The sequence below is a fragment of the Pinus tabuliformis genome, chromosome 3_1 (genome assembly GCF_031772625.1).
Source record: "Pinus tabuliformis cultivar Carrire ecotype Pingquan chromosome 3_1, CPIR1, whole genome shotgun sequence".
Lineage (NCBI taxonomy): Eukaryota > Viridiplantae > Streptophyta > Pinopsida > Pinales > Pinaceae > Pinus > Pinus tabuliformis.
In genome coordinates, this window is record NC_142301.1 from 628,668,855 (window position 1) to 628,682,844 (window position 13,990).

General features: G+C 37.4%; 1 protein-coding gene across 1 annotated transcript; it reads left to right on the forward strand.

The window, feature by feature from the left end:
- The first annotated feature begins 2,734 nt into the window (after positions 1–2,734).
- On the forward strand, positions 2,735–5,662 carry LOC149188620 (disease resistance protein RPS5-like). Its single transcript, XM_089410021.1, has one exon. It carries the CDS (start codon positions 2,735–2,737, stop codon positions 5,660–5,662), a length of 2,928 nt encoding a protein of 975 aa, XP_089266147.1.
- Positions 5,663–13,990: the final 8,328 nt, after the last annotated feature.

Here is a 13,990-nt window from a genome sequence, read left to right on the forward strand (position 1 = left end):
CATGTTTTTTCTATTTACTTCAAGGTATCCCTTGATGGATACCTGTCTCAATCGTTCCAAGTATTCTTGAATCTCCTGCATGACCTGATTTCTATGCTTGATCTCCGTGAGTGAGCCAACGGATGGGCTCCCCTAGGTTGTTCCACAAACGTGCATATGAGGCCTGAGTGTTGGTAATGAACGAGGCGAGTTGTTTATTATTCTGGATAAGCATCTAAACCTTTGTCTTCTCCAACTCTGCCTCTTTCCTCGTATTGCATTGACCATTCATGCAAGGCAGCTTGTACATTCCTAAGAGTTTTGACAAAATATTTACACTTCTGCTGCAAGCCATGCAAGTGGACAGCTGCCTTATGCACAATGATGAGCTCCTCATAAAGGTTCCACATGGTTTCTCCCATTATGGATATTTCACTGAGTATCGTTTCCTTTAGTTTTTCCAGATGGACCTGTGCGGAAGTTGTGTTTTGTACCTCTTCTCGGCGTTGTTCAAACTCTTTCCTAGTATCATGCAAGTTCTTTTCCAGTTCTTTGTTCTCGGCCATCAAATACTTTATGTTTGACTTTGAAGCACTTGCGAAGGCCAAGTTGGCTACGACAACGACACCTAGATTTCTTCTGGTGTCTATCACGATCACCCTTTCTATGATAAATGTAGGAGATGCGAGGTCATCTGGAAAATGTTTCTTCCTCACTTGTACATTCTTTTCCTGAAGCTCATCATAAGTCAGATTGTACGTGTCCATAATCAGACTATTATCAAGAGAAACAATTTACTCTTCCTCACTTGGAGCTTTCTCTATTGGAGGATGGGGAGGCTGAATGGTGACTTGTTGTGTACTAGGCATCAGGTCAAGATATTGATTCTGTAGCTTCGATTCCACCTCCATGTCTTGGATTTCAATCAACTCCTCTATCTCCTGAGCGAGCTCTTTATCCTGCATCTGTTTTCTCTCCTCCTCTGACCGTCGGTTATGTTCTAGCTCCTCAGCTTGTCTCTGCGCTATTTTATTCTGCTAATACTTTTCTCCTTTCTCCTTCTTCCTATTTCTACCTTTCTTCCTCAAATATCTTCTGGTCTCGTTCTTCCCTCTGCTTTTGTTCTTCTTCCTGCACCCTCTATTTCCTCTTCTTCTCCACTGCTATAGCCGCCATCATAATGACTAGATCTTCTTTCATCTTGCGGCTTCAATCTCCCCCTAGACTATGCACAACTTTCCTCTTTCCCTTCTCGTGCAATGAGTTTCACTCTTCCGCTAGTACTACCTCTAGACCCTCTGTTCGGCCTCTAGAACTAAGAACGAATTTCTCTCCAGCAAAATTGAGTTGCTTCTTAAGCAACTGCGTAGTCCTTCGCATTGCCTCATTGGGAATAACTCGACTTCCTTGCTGCTGCCTCTCCAGATCTAGAAAATTTTCTCCAGATCACTACCTCTGCCCCTCACTAACCCTGCTTCGATCTCTGGCTCTCCTTCGACTACTGTTGTTGCTCTCTGGAAATTAATCTGCCAAGAAAATCGAATTGCAAAAGTGTTTTCTCGAAGTGTCCATTGACTTCCTCTTATAATCCGTTGTTGGCGCACCAACTACCAAGGTTATAACTTAATAGATGACTAGGATAATCTTGGAATCGATCCATGTGAATTTCTAGATGATTTTCACCTTTACTTAATTTATGTCGATTTATTAACCAGTTTCCCTAAGTTTAGATTTAGGAGACATTAAAAATTTGGTTAATAATCTAATTAAGTCACTTCTAGATGGAATTTCCAAAAATAATTTCTCGGTCTTGGAGATCTCATGTATTCTAGCCTTTCCATCAAATTTTGTAGCTAACACATCCGATGCAACAAAAATTAACAATTAGATGGATGGTAGAGATTAAACTTTCATGAAATATTCTAGAATATCCATAATAATATATGCAAATCAAAAATTGATAAATAGATAGTAAAGATTACACTTTCATGAAATATTCTAAAATATTCCTAATAATATATGCAAATAAAAAATTAATATTTATTTTCAAAATAATAAAATAATTGTTTTAATATTTATTATAAATTAATATTTTAATTGATATAATTATATAAAATATATAAAAATCTAAAAAATTAAAGTAAATCACACTCTTGTGATATTTTTTTACATCAATTTTATTCAAAATTCAATCCATTTTAAATAATAAAACTTTAAAATCACACTTAAAATTTTATAACCAAATTCCAATAAATAAAACCAAAATATCTATTATCCAAACTTCATCTTAAAGTGTTTAAATAAAACTAAAGATAAAGCATATTTTGCCAAATGAAATATTGGAGATGGAATATGTGAATCTCCCCCATCATTATTCCAAACTGACTAGAAAATACCATAGAGGTGGGTTATGACGATAAAGTCTATCATTATTCCACACCGCAAAGAAAATACCATGAAGGTGGATTATGACGATATCCTTGATCGTGCTACCAAACACACTGGAAAATACCTTGACTTCTATACCTTGGTATGCAGAGATGACGACATTGCATACCCAAAATTTGGAAAGCTCCTGCAGACTTTTGTGCTCTGCAGAATTTGTGAGAAAGAGTCAACATATTCTGTGCTTACCCGTCCTAATTCTGGTTTGTTTATCCCAGCATTTTGAACTGTCAATACTGTTAAAGTATTTTTGAAGGATTGGAAATATTGCAATCCCATTGAGAGGACGTATTACTAAGAAAATCGCATCATGGCTGATCCTGGTTTCCTCCCTGGATTTATAGGCGTGGGCATGGACATCGCTATCCGCCAAATTCTTTACCATATCAACATTGCGCTTTGCTGCAACAAAGAGTTGGCATCCCTTAAAGAGCTGGTAATTAGCATCCGGCCTATCCTCACACAGATCCAACAATACCGCTTGGAATTAAACATGAAGAAAGGAAATTCCACCTCTCAGAGCAATAATACGGCTGCAGCAGTCAATGAATGGCTTAAAAAGTTGAACAGGCCTCTCCAACAAGCATCTGAAGTGGTGCAGCAGTGTACCAAATCAAGCAGGTGTGACTTTATTACTCGATATCAAATGAGTAAAAAGATCACCCATTTGATTTCAGATATCGAGAAACATTTGAAATTGCTTCCTTTGATTCAGTTGGCCCAAACTCAAGAGCTCCTACTTGGACAGTGCCTGCAGAGAGAAAGCCTCCAAGATTTAGCCAGTTCTTCTGCAACCACCTCTGCGCAGGTTCCAAGCAAAGGATTCTTCATCGACGAACCCCTTATAATTGGACAAGAAGAAGCTTATGCAAAACTCGAGAAGTTTGTGATTGATGAAGAGAGGAAGTCTTTCGTTCGCATTGGTCTGGTTGGCAAGGGTGGATCTGGCAAAACTCTACTTCTAAAGAGAGTTTTCAACAGTCAACAGGTGAGACAACTGTTTGCAAATGATTTATTGCTATGGCTAACTGTTTCACGTACTCCATCTTTCACAACTCTTAGAAATGAGCTTTGTTCACAAATAACTATGCAAACAAAAGAAGATTTGGGTATTAAAGCAAACCAAGATGATATCAAAATATGGTTGAATGAGAGATTGCAAACAAGCAGGTTTGCTTTGTTTTTAGATGATGTATGGGAGGAAGGGGTGACATTGATGGAGGAATTGGCTCTACTGCACCTAAATGAACAGTCCATCTCAAAAGTGATTGTGAGTTCAAGGAATCACAGAGCTCTGTTGGAGATGGGAGTTGTAAAGAGTTCCACAGTAAGAATGAAGGATTTGACAGAAGAAAACAGCTGGCAATTGTTTGCTCATCATGCCTTTCCGTACAATAATGGATATCTTCCAGGAAACATCGATGCGAAAACAGCCGAGCTTGTGTGTGCCAATTGTGCTGGGCTTCCTCTAGCAGTAAAAGTAGTAGGGAGGGCAATGGCTGGGGTTACTCGTCCCAATGAGTGGGAATTTGCTGTTCAGAGGCTGCCAAATGCCCATACCCGAACCCATCAAGCATCTCTCCATGAAAGCCTGAGGTTGAGTTACGATGCACTGGGAAATTGCTTCGATGTCAATCTGCAATTATGTTTTCTATATTTAGGTGCCATCTTAGAAGACCAAATTGTTGAGGTCACAAGGGAGGTGGTCCAGTACTGGATAGGGGAAGGGCTTCTCACAACGAAGCAGTTATCAAATCAGCGAGGTTATGACGATCCATTCGAGGTTGCAAGAATTTATGTCAGCATTTTAGAGGATCGTTGTTTGATTGAACCGATCATGAGAGATGCGGATGGATGCATTGTGAGCTTCAGGATGCATGATGTCCTAAGAGATCTGGCAATACAAATTGCAGAGGGGGAAGAAAATTGTTACTTCCGTGCAGGCAGGGGTTTGACAGCTTTGATAGAAGACGAGTGTTCTGGGCGCACTCGGATTTCCTTGACCGACAATAAATTGAGTTCGTTTCCCGGGTCATTGAGAGTTCAAGAAATTCGCTCCTTGTTGGTGACTAGAAACCCAGATTTTAAAGAATTTCCAGGAGAGATGATGAGGAGGATGACTTCTCTTAAGATTCTGGATTTGAGTGATACATCGATCAAGTCCCTGCCAGAGAGTCTGGGGTGTTTGAAACAACTTGTATGTCTGAGGTTAGTGGGTCTGCCCATCAAAAGGCTACCTACATCTCTCACCAATCTTGCAAGGCTAGAAATCCTTGATCTTATGGGGTCTAGAGTTACAGAGTTACCAGCTGACCTTCATAAGCTGACATCACTGAGGTGTTTATACCTTAGGTCATGTCGATTCTTGCAGAGTTTGCCTTATAAAATCTCTTCAGTTACTTCTCTGCAATACTTGAGCATGGATAGATGCACCAACTTGTTGCAAAGAGGTGAACACAACAAATGCAAAGAAGTGGCTTCCATTAACGATTTGTGCAGTCTAACACAACTCAAATTCTTATTCATCCAAAACAACGGAGAAACAATTAGCGAGGGCACATTTGGAAGTATGAACCTGATGGAAACAATGGAATTGACGCTTACAAGGATGCCAATTCTACCCGGTGACATTGCTAACATGTCAAAATTGAGAAGACTGCGCTTACAGTGTTCTGATTTGGTTAAAATGGATTTTCAGTTTTGGCGGTTGCAGAATTTGACTCATCTTACATTGTTTGGGTGTGAAATGTTAGAAGATCTTCCAGATTTGGGTAAAATTGAGAATCTGAAGCAATTGGAGATTCTTCAATGTCCTGAAATAAAGAAACTTCCAGCAGAGTTTGGTGAAAATGGGGCATTTTCTAAGTTAGAGATATTTTCACTGGCTTGGTTAGACATGTTAGAAGAGTTGCCGCCTAGGAAGAAAAATGATGAGACAATGCCTTCGCTGCAAATATTCTCGATTTTGGAATGTGAAGCATTAAAAGCCTTGCCAAAAAGTTATTTGCATCTGAGGAATTTAATTAAAATTCGGATATATGGTTGTCCAATAATATTGGAGCATTTGAAAAAAATAGAGAGAACGCAGACCACAGTGGAAATAGTGACCGTATCCAGTACAGACACAAAAGAATTTATCAAAAAGTACTTACAAGTGCGTGGTAGAATGGAAGGCTGGCTTTATGGTGAGTTTTGTTCCAACAAACTCTTCCGTTTTCTGAGGAATATTATTCCATAAAATTATATTGTTGTAATATTTTCTGTGTTGTTTCTTAATGAAATTCCTTTACTTTTTCTAGGAATGTTATCCCATAAAATTCTATTTCTTAATGAAATGATACTAACTTTTTCTATACAATGTTATTTCATAAAATTCTATTGCAATAATAGAATATTATTCTATAAAATTCTATTGTAATAATTTTCCATGTTTTCTTTTTTAATGAAATATTTAAAAATATATATATAATTTCTATATTTATAAAAAATATCTTTATAATTAATAAATAAAATTAAAATATTTATTTTTGAAAAAATGAAATTTTATTCAATATATGTAATATTTATTGATAATCATTTTGTAATATATAATAATTTTTTTGTGAATGTTATTAAAACAGATATGTATATAATATTGTAATTAATAAATTTGTTATTAAATTAATTTTATTATATTTATGAATTTATAAAATGTTTTTAAATAATTTATGATATTGATGTTTAAATTTAATATTTCGAAAGTAAAAAGTTTTTTTTTTTAATGTTTGATATTTGATATTTGTTAATTTATTTTATGATTGGTTAAGAATATTGAACTGCTAACATAAATTTTAAGAGGACTTACACAATTTATGGTGCTCCAAATCTCTAGGTATGCAACAATAATATTTTTGTCATCATGGTATGTTTACTTTGGTTGTATTCAACTTAGACTACACTTCTTCACTTTTTTATTAAATAGTTATGTTTTTAATAAGATTATTACACTTAACCAAAATTCCAATGCCAACATGCACATACACAATCATACATAATATGGATACAGGTGTCCTATCTTAACCTAACACCCATTTTTTGTATCATACATATGTTTCCATGTTTAGCTAAAACTAGCCTTTACACAACCTTGACATAAGTCAACCTCTTTGCAAAGTCTCGGCCTAGCTGGCCTCTTTACAAAGTTTCAACCCAACCAACTTCTTTACAAAGCCTTGGCCCAACCAGCCTGTTACAAAATATCGGCCCAATCGCTCGGTCACAACATTTGGCCCAATAAGCCATTCACAACACTTGGCACTTAGTTTTTTACAAAGTACCACATAACCCAACTCTCAATTACAACAAGTCCCCAAGACCCCTCCGCCCAAATGCCTACTCAAGTAGCATGTGGCCCATCACCATAAAATCTTCCTTCGTACTATTCATGCCACCTGTAGCCTCTCCTTGACCTATGGTGTTCTCTCCAATCTGTAGTTGTGTTGACAAGTTGGAATGTTCTACCAACAACAAGGGGATCTCCCAATGTAGAATCCCAACTAGACTTTATACCATTTGGTTCAGGAGTCCCATCTAGTATGTAGGCCCAACAACCATCGTGTTAATTATTGATTCTCTTTGTACAAGCAAACAAAAATCATTATAGAACAAATAACCTCAACAAATGTACATGAATGATTTATGGATTCCAAGCATGTGAAACATTACGCATATAACAAAAACCAAGGAATATTGACGTGAACCTTAAGAGAAGTAGTGTTAGAAAAACCTTAAGTAAAACCCATATATTTGTTAAAGTAAAGCATATTGATCATAAAAAAGTTCATAACCGATAAATTCATAAAAGCATGGAAAAGCACACAATTTAATATATGATGTATGCCCTTAAACAATAAAACAATTAATCGACAAAACCATAAAGTAAAAAAAGCACATACCATTCAGTTATCGCAAGAGAAATCCTACAATGACTAATGACATATGAGAAAATTGCACAACTTAAACTCAAAGAGCTTGAAAAGCTTAAATACTTATAGCATTATCACATGAAAAATCCATGAAATTCATAACTGGAAGTATTAAATTACCACTTGCATTCACCAAAGTTCTATTAGCTAACAAAACAATGTCCTCCAATTCAATCCAAAACTTAAAGTCCTTTACATTGGGTAATGAGGACATATTTATAGAAAATGTGTGACCTTTCGTTTACCCCTATGACTCTTGAGTTACGCCATGAAATTCAATATTCTCATGTGACTCTCTCCTTTATTCTCTACTCTACTACTAACATATTACATGAAAGAGACAAAATATTCTCAATCTACTAATATAGTGATAGAGAGGTCTAAGACATCCAAATGTAATTCTCAAACTAAATATGCCTTCCAGAGATGGTACTTTGTTGCGAGAGTCAAAATATGATGTTGTAGCTCATCCCTGTGTCTCTGCAGGCACTTTAGTGCATATAGTATCAATGTGGGCTTCATTCCTTTTATTTGGTTCGATAGAGTTCCCAGATTGGTGTATAACCTTACAGGCTCCATCACATACTGAGTAACTATCTCCTTTGTAACTTCTAGGTCATCTTTTGCAGCTGCACGTTTGATTGACTATAAGAAATCTTGAATCTCTTGTTTAATCTCTTTTGTTGCTCTTGTTTCACCTAGCGAGCCAATGGGGGGGGATCTTATGTAATTCAATAAGAGACTCTAGTGGGCCAACCAGGTTCTTATATGATGTCATTAATCTATCCATATCTTTAGCCAATTTATCATGATATTGCATCTTGATGCAGATGGATACTTTGTCATTCTCTATAGTGATCCAGTATTTTCTTGGAAGTTCCTTAGGTGCATCAGGGTATAGATTAGTCAATTCATGCATGTGTTCTACTGCTAATGTCGTTGGGCCTTAATCATCATTTCCCTCTCTTTTGATTCCTTGTGCATATTAGGAAATGGGGACATGACTTGGTACAAGATTATCATTTAATCATAAACCAAGTCCATTGCTTATGAAAGTAACTCTAATTCATCTAAGATGGATGCTTGTAAACCTTTTCCTTTGGGAGTGGGATGCAAGCAAGGCCTAAATTTCACTATGTACATGTGCAACCATTTGTTGAGAAGTAACTAATTTAGCTTGTAAATCGACATCTTGTTTGTTCATTCTACTTATGTTCAACTCTGTGACCATTACGAAGGAAGTCCTGGCTGGGGAAATCATTTCGAGGTTCATGGTGGTATTTATGAAAATCTCCTTCTTTGTGACCACCAATATAAGCTTAATGGGTTATTTACATAACGCTTTCGCCTTTCTTGCATGATATTACATTGAATATGCTCGAAAGTGAGCCTGGTAATATCCAACACTTTTCTTATTCTTCTTGAGGGGTGCTCAATTCTTACAGTGGAATATTTCCACCAGTAATTGGAGTGGATGGTAGAATGTTCAAAGGAGGCAAATCTAACTGCACTTTATTTCTTGTAATTGTTGATCATCTAATACTTTTCTATTTTTCTCCTTCAAAAGATCTTGTTCAATTTGTTTTGCAAGAGCTTCTTGTCGCATTTTGGCTTCTTCTTCCTCTTATTGTTTTTTCTTCTTCTGCTTTCCTCCTTTTTTATTCCTCAACTCTTCTTTTGAGTTTTTCCTCTTCATGTTTCTTTCTGTTTCTTCCTCTTCTTGAGTTTTCTTTTTTCATCACTTGTATCCTTCACTCTTATTCTTCTAATTTTCTTTGTTTTTCCTCCTCCTCTTGTTTCTTCAATAGTTGTTTCTCTTGTCTCTTTTGGTCCTCTTCTTATTTCCTATGCAACTCCACTTCTCTTTTCCTTAAATTCATTTCTTGTTTCTTTCAGACTATTTCTACATTTCTTCCTTCAAGGTCCTCTTCTCCCTCCTCTTCTTCCTCATTTTTTTCTTGTTGGGCTTATTCCTGCTGGTCGTCGTTATGTTTCTTATGTTTTTCTTTATTTCTTTCTTGCCCCTTCTTCCTTTTAAGAAAAATTCTTTTTGTCTTCGAGACTCATGCTTTCCCTCGCCTCATCATTCGATTGGTCTCTTTATTCATATTACTAATCATTTGGTCTTAATACCCTAAAAGCATTATAGAAGTTATTTATTTTATCCTCCTCACCTCCGGCTTGAAATGTGTATAGGACAATCTAAAGCCAATTTCTTTATAATGCACAGATGCAACACCTTTCCGGTCACACTTTCGATATATTAAATCAATAAAATATAAACCTTTTAATTCCTCAACTTCTGCTTCATCCTTTTTAAAATTCTCGAGAGTATATGCTCCAACTGTCAAGGGGAACATAGGCCATGACCACTTTTTACCTTTTCTAATGTCTTGGATAGCCCAGTGTTCAATTGGTAGCAAACTTCTTGCCAAAGCACTCTATTTGTCACTATGGTAGGGAGAGCATGAGGAGGCTTATAAGCACCAAAAACTCGAATGCATGTTTCTTCCCTAATTTGGAACCATTATGCAACCCCAATAAGGGTGTTCTGGGCTATTTAAGACATGCAAGGTGAGTCATGGCAAAAGAGTGCCTAATGTAAAGGAGCAATGAAGGACTTTGTCATTGTCTCATATGAACCTTTGTAGTTTGGGTTCCAAAATATTTTATAATAGATGTGTACATGCTCTTGCACCATTTGGGTCCATTTCAAATTCCATCCTTCGAATTCACTTTTCACACAAACTGCATCAAGAAGATAAGATTCCATATAAAACTCTAATGATTGAACCTTTTCTAAGTTCTTGGATGCGTGGATGTTTTTCTTGAGTGCAGATGCTAGAATGTTTTCCCAATTGAATTAATTGTCCCTTTAGTAATGACTATGTACATTAAAGGAACCCATGATCCTAGGAAAGTGTCGATACTTGCTTTCCCATATAACCTGTTCATTATGGCTGCCATTAGTGATACACTTTTCTAAGGCCTTATGTCTTGTAAATTTGGCCTGCCCTAGCCTTGAACTTGGTGGGCTCCTGCCACCATGATTTAAATATGTCCTTGGTAGAATCGTTGAAATTTGAAAACCATCTAGTGTTAAATGTCTCTTATCACTCATGTAGGTTATAATAAGTTGTGATGTTAGTAGTAGTGAAAGATGTCAAAACATCTCCATCATGCCCCCTAATTTCCTAATGATGTTCATCTACATGCTGTAATATCCAGTATATGATTTTGGCACATGGAAACACTGGTGAGTGGGAAGTTACTTTATGCAACCAATATCTTTTAATATTGATATATGCCCTAAAATCTTCTTTATCTTGAGGGATATCTTGGTTGGTGAACTCTGATTAAATGTCCCATCAAGTTAGCTTCGTCTTCTTGTTAATATTACAAGAAGTGCATCGATAAATTGGCAAAGTTGGTGGGTCGTCCACAACTCCTTAAATGCTACTTTACACTTTGGTGGAACTCCTACCTGAATATTTGCAAGAACCCTTCACCACCACTGGTTCAATCTCCCAGGAGAAAGATGATATGCTAATGCAATCCAAATCAATATCACCTGGCATTTAAAAAATGTGGTCCTAAGACAAAGATGTTAACATGAATAATAATATTAAGCACTAGTCACAAACAAAATTATCACTGTGGGTCCCAGGTATAAAGTGTAGATATGGTCACCATTACCGCTCAAACTAGCAGGGGACCTAAGGGGGGGATCCTTAAAGGGAAAATGCTAGACCAAGGGCAACAAATGGAAACTTATCCCACTGTCACCTCGGCTAAGGCTCCCTTCTATTTACATAATTTCACCGATGGGAGGAGACTCGGTATGTATGGATTCACCAATGAAGGATTAGTCAATGGATATAAATGACCCAAATGAACCCTTTCCCAGAAGAGTTTGAAGGATGGAACTTTCTTTCTAAGCAAGGTATTATGTATTCTAGGGAAAGGAAGAGAGGATTTGAGGGTTAGGTTTATGGGATAAGACTTGTAAAATAGTTCCCCAATCCCTAAAATCCTTGGTAGAATTGGCATCTCGGATGGTTCTTGAAGAATGACCTTTCAAAGGAGCGAGACCACACGGGGTCAAGTGGACCCAATCTAAGGTATGAGGAATGTATGTAGCAACCGATGATATTCCTAACCTAGACAAGGTGGGGCAAAGGATCAAAGAAATAATTTCACTTGAAGATGATGTTTTGACCCTATGAGGTACTAGCCTTAGGGATGGCAACACAAGTTTTGATCATGGAGCTAGGGCTTGGATTTTCTTCGAAATCCACCGTCAGAATGGCCTCAAAATTGGAGGAAAGTTACATGAAAGGCCAATGTAGGAGACCCTAGGAGATCGAATTTTTTTTTATGGCTAGCTTATCAGGAAATTGATGCCCCAGATACCCCAACTTGGCTAGACTTGGAAGGAGGTGAAATAATATGAGTTTTAGTGACCACCCTTGGTATATCAGTGCCTTAATATTTGGTAGAATGGAGTCTATGATGAATATGAGTAGGGTTTGTTGGTTCCTAGTCAGGGAGGCCTCAAGATCACTTTGCTTGCCTTCTAGGTCAAGAATAAGCAGCCTTGTAGCTTTTATACTTCGATGTGAAAAAGGAATGGCTTATCAAGGTAAAATTATTTTATAGAATTACCCCTACGAGTTTTCGCTCACATTACATGGCCCATACATTGAGAGATGCTATAATAGAGACAAATTCCACAAATTTAAGCAGTAAATGCATGCAACAATTAGCCTTAGAACAACGAAAATCTCAGTCTAATGTATATGACAAAAGTAAACAAGAATAACATTAAAATACATGTACTTACATGTAATAGAGTATATCCAACCATTCAAAATTGAAAATAGAGAAGCTCCAAGAGAAGAAAGATCAATATCCATACATCAAAACTCATCCATAAAGCTTCAATTCATCCTCTAGAAAAAAGTGGGAAGATATCAAGAGAGATAAGAGATCCAAACAAAAGTGATCATGAGAAATGAATTAATCTCACTTGTATTTATACACAACCTAGGAGTTCAAATTAGCCTCCTTGGCTGACATAAGCCCCAAAAATAAAATAATGTTGTAATAATTCAACTTTTGGTGACAAGCCCGCCAAAGTAGCTCATAAATGTAAAAGTAAGCCTCTCAAGAGGTCAAATAATAATCTATGCATGCCGTATGGCTCTCTAAGAGGACTAACGAGGTCCATGTGTGCCAAAATGAAGAGAAGGACCCTCAAACCTAGTGGACAAGGGGATAACCCCTTGTAATAACATATGGTGCTCCAAATGACATGTGGGGACACACAAGTGTCTTCATCGCTCTCCAAACAAATCGACGATACTTGTAGATTACCTGCAAGGGTTAGGATGATGGTGTAGGTGATTCCACATCATCATGCAAGTCTTGGATCATCTCCCAAGTGTATGGTGTAGATTTGGGGCCAGCTGGGCATGATGGATTAGGTGCATCCTCCTTGTCCAATAAGTGAACCAAGAGCAATATCTGAATGCATGTGGGGATCCATGGAATTCATTATACTACTGTGAAGTCCCATGCCTCTCCTTGCTCACCCTACATGTCCCAATGTAGCCCTCTATAGGATTAGGACCCCGTATAGGGAGACCAAACCCAAGATGGAATCCATATGCAATCCTACATATGATCCATTGCGTCCCCTAGCCTTCCAGTACAACAAGTCATTAGAGAAATCGAGTAAATGAGCTTACCTAATCATGGACCACAGGTGGGAATTCATAATGGCCTGCCCTTCCATAATGGGTTTCGAGATGTGCCAATGTCTCCTAAACTCCAAATGGGGTTAACCAATAATCATATTAGGTGGTTTCTACTTCTAAAGGGGATAATATAATCAAGGTACATCCTTCAAGAGGTGGTGGCATGTGAAAGATAGGTGAATGAAGTAGGGAATGAGAAGGGGCAAACCTAGGTCACATGTTGGGGTACAAGGGTAGCTAATAAGAGGGAAGCCCACACTTGGGTTTATAATGTGTAGGAGGGAGAAATCATGGTACATGAGTTTCCCTGACTTTGATTTTTCCACCCTTATTTAATGCCTATTTCGTTTTTATGATTTTCTTTGATAAACTACTCAGGGATCAAGGCATTAGAGCATGATGTATAAGATATAACAGTGAAATCCCCCCTTTAAGGTGGGGTAATTCATCACCCATCAGGGGTCGGGGCAATCACGGGTTCCTATATGATGAATAAGGCTCATAGAAACTATATGCACTAGGGTGATGGCCATGACTATGGGGTATAGATCATGTATTGGATTTTTCCCATGTGCTAAATATGTTTGTCGCAACCATCATATACATTTTGTGGTACATTTCCCTATTGAATGTGGCCATATTTGTTTTATCTTTCTTTTCGTTGCATCAACCTTCAGGCTTCATTCCATGCCCATGAACCAAGGTGTGTGCAAGGGGAAGGCGGATACCAACCCTATGTGGACCTAATGGGGGAATGTGGACCCAGGTGAGATAAATGATGAATGGGGTAGTAATGAATGGAAAGAGGGTAATGTAAGTGGATAAGGGAGTGGGACCACACAA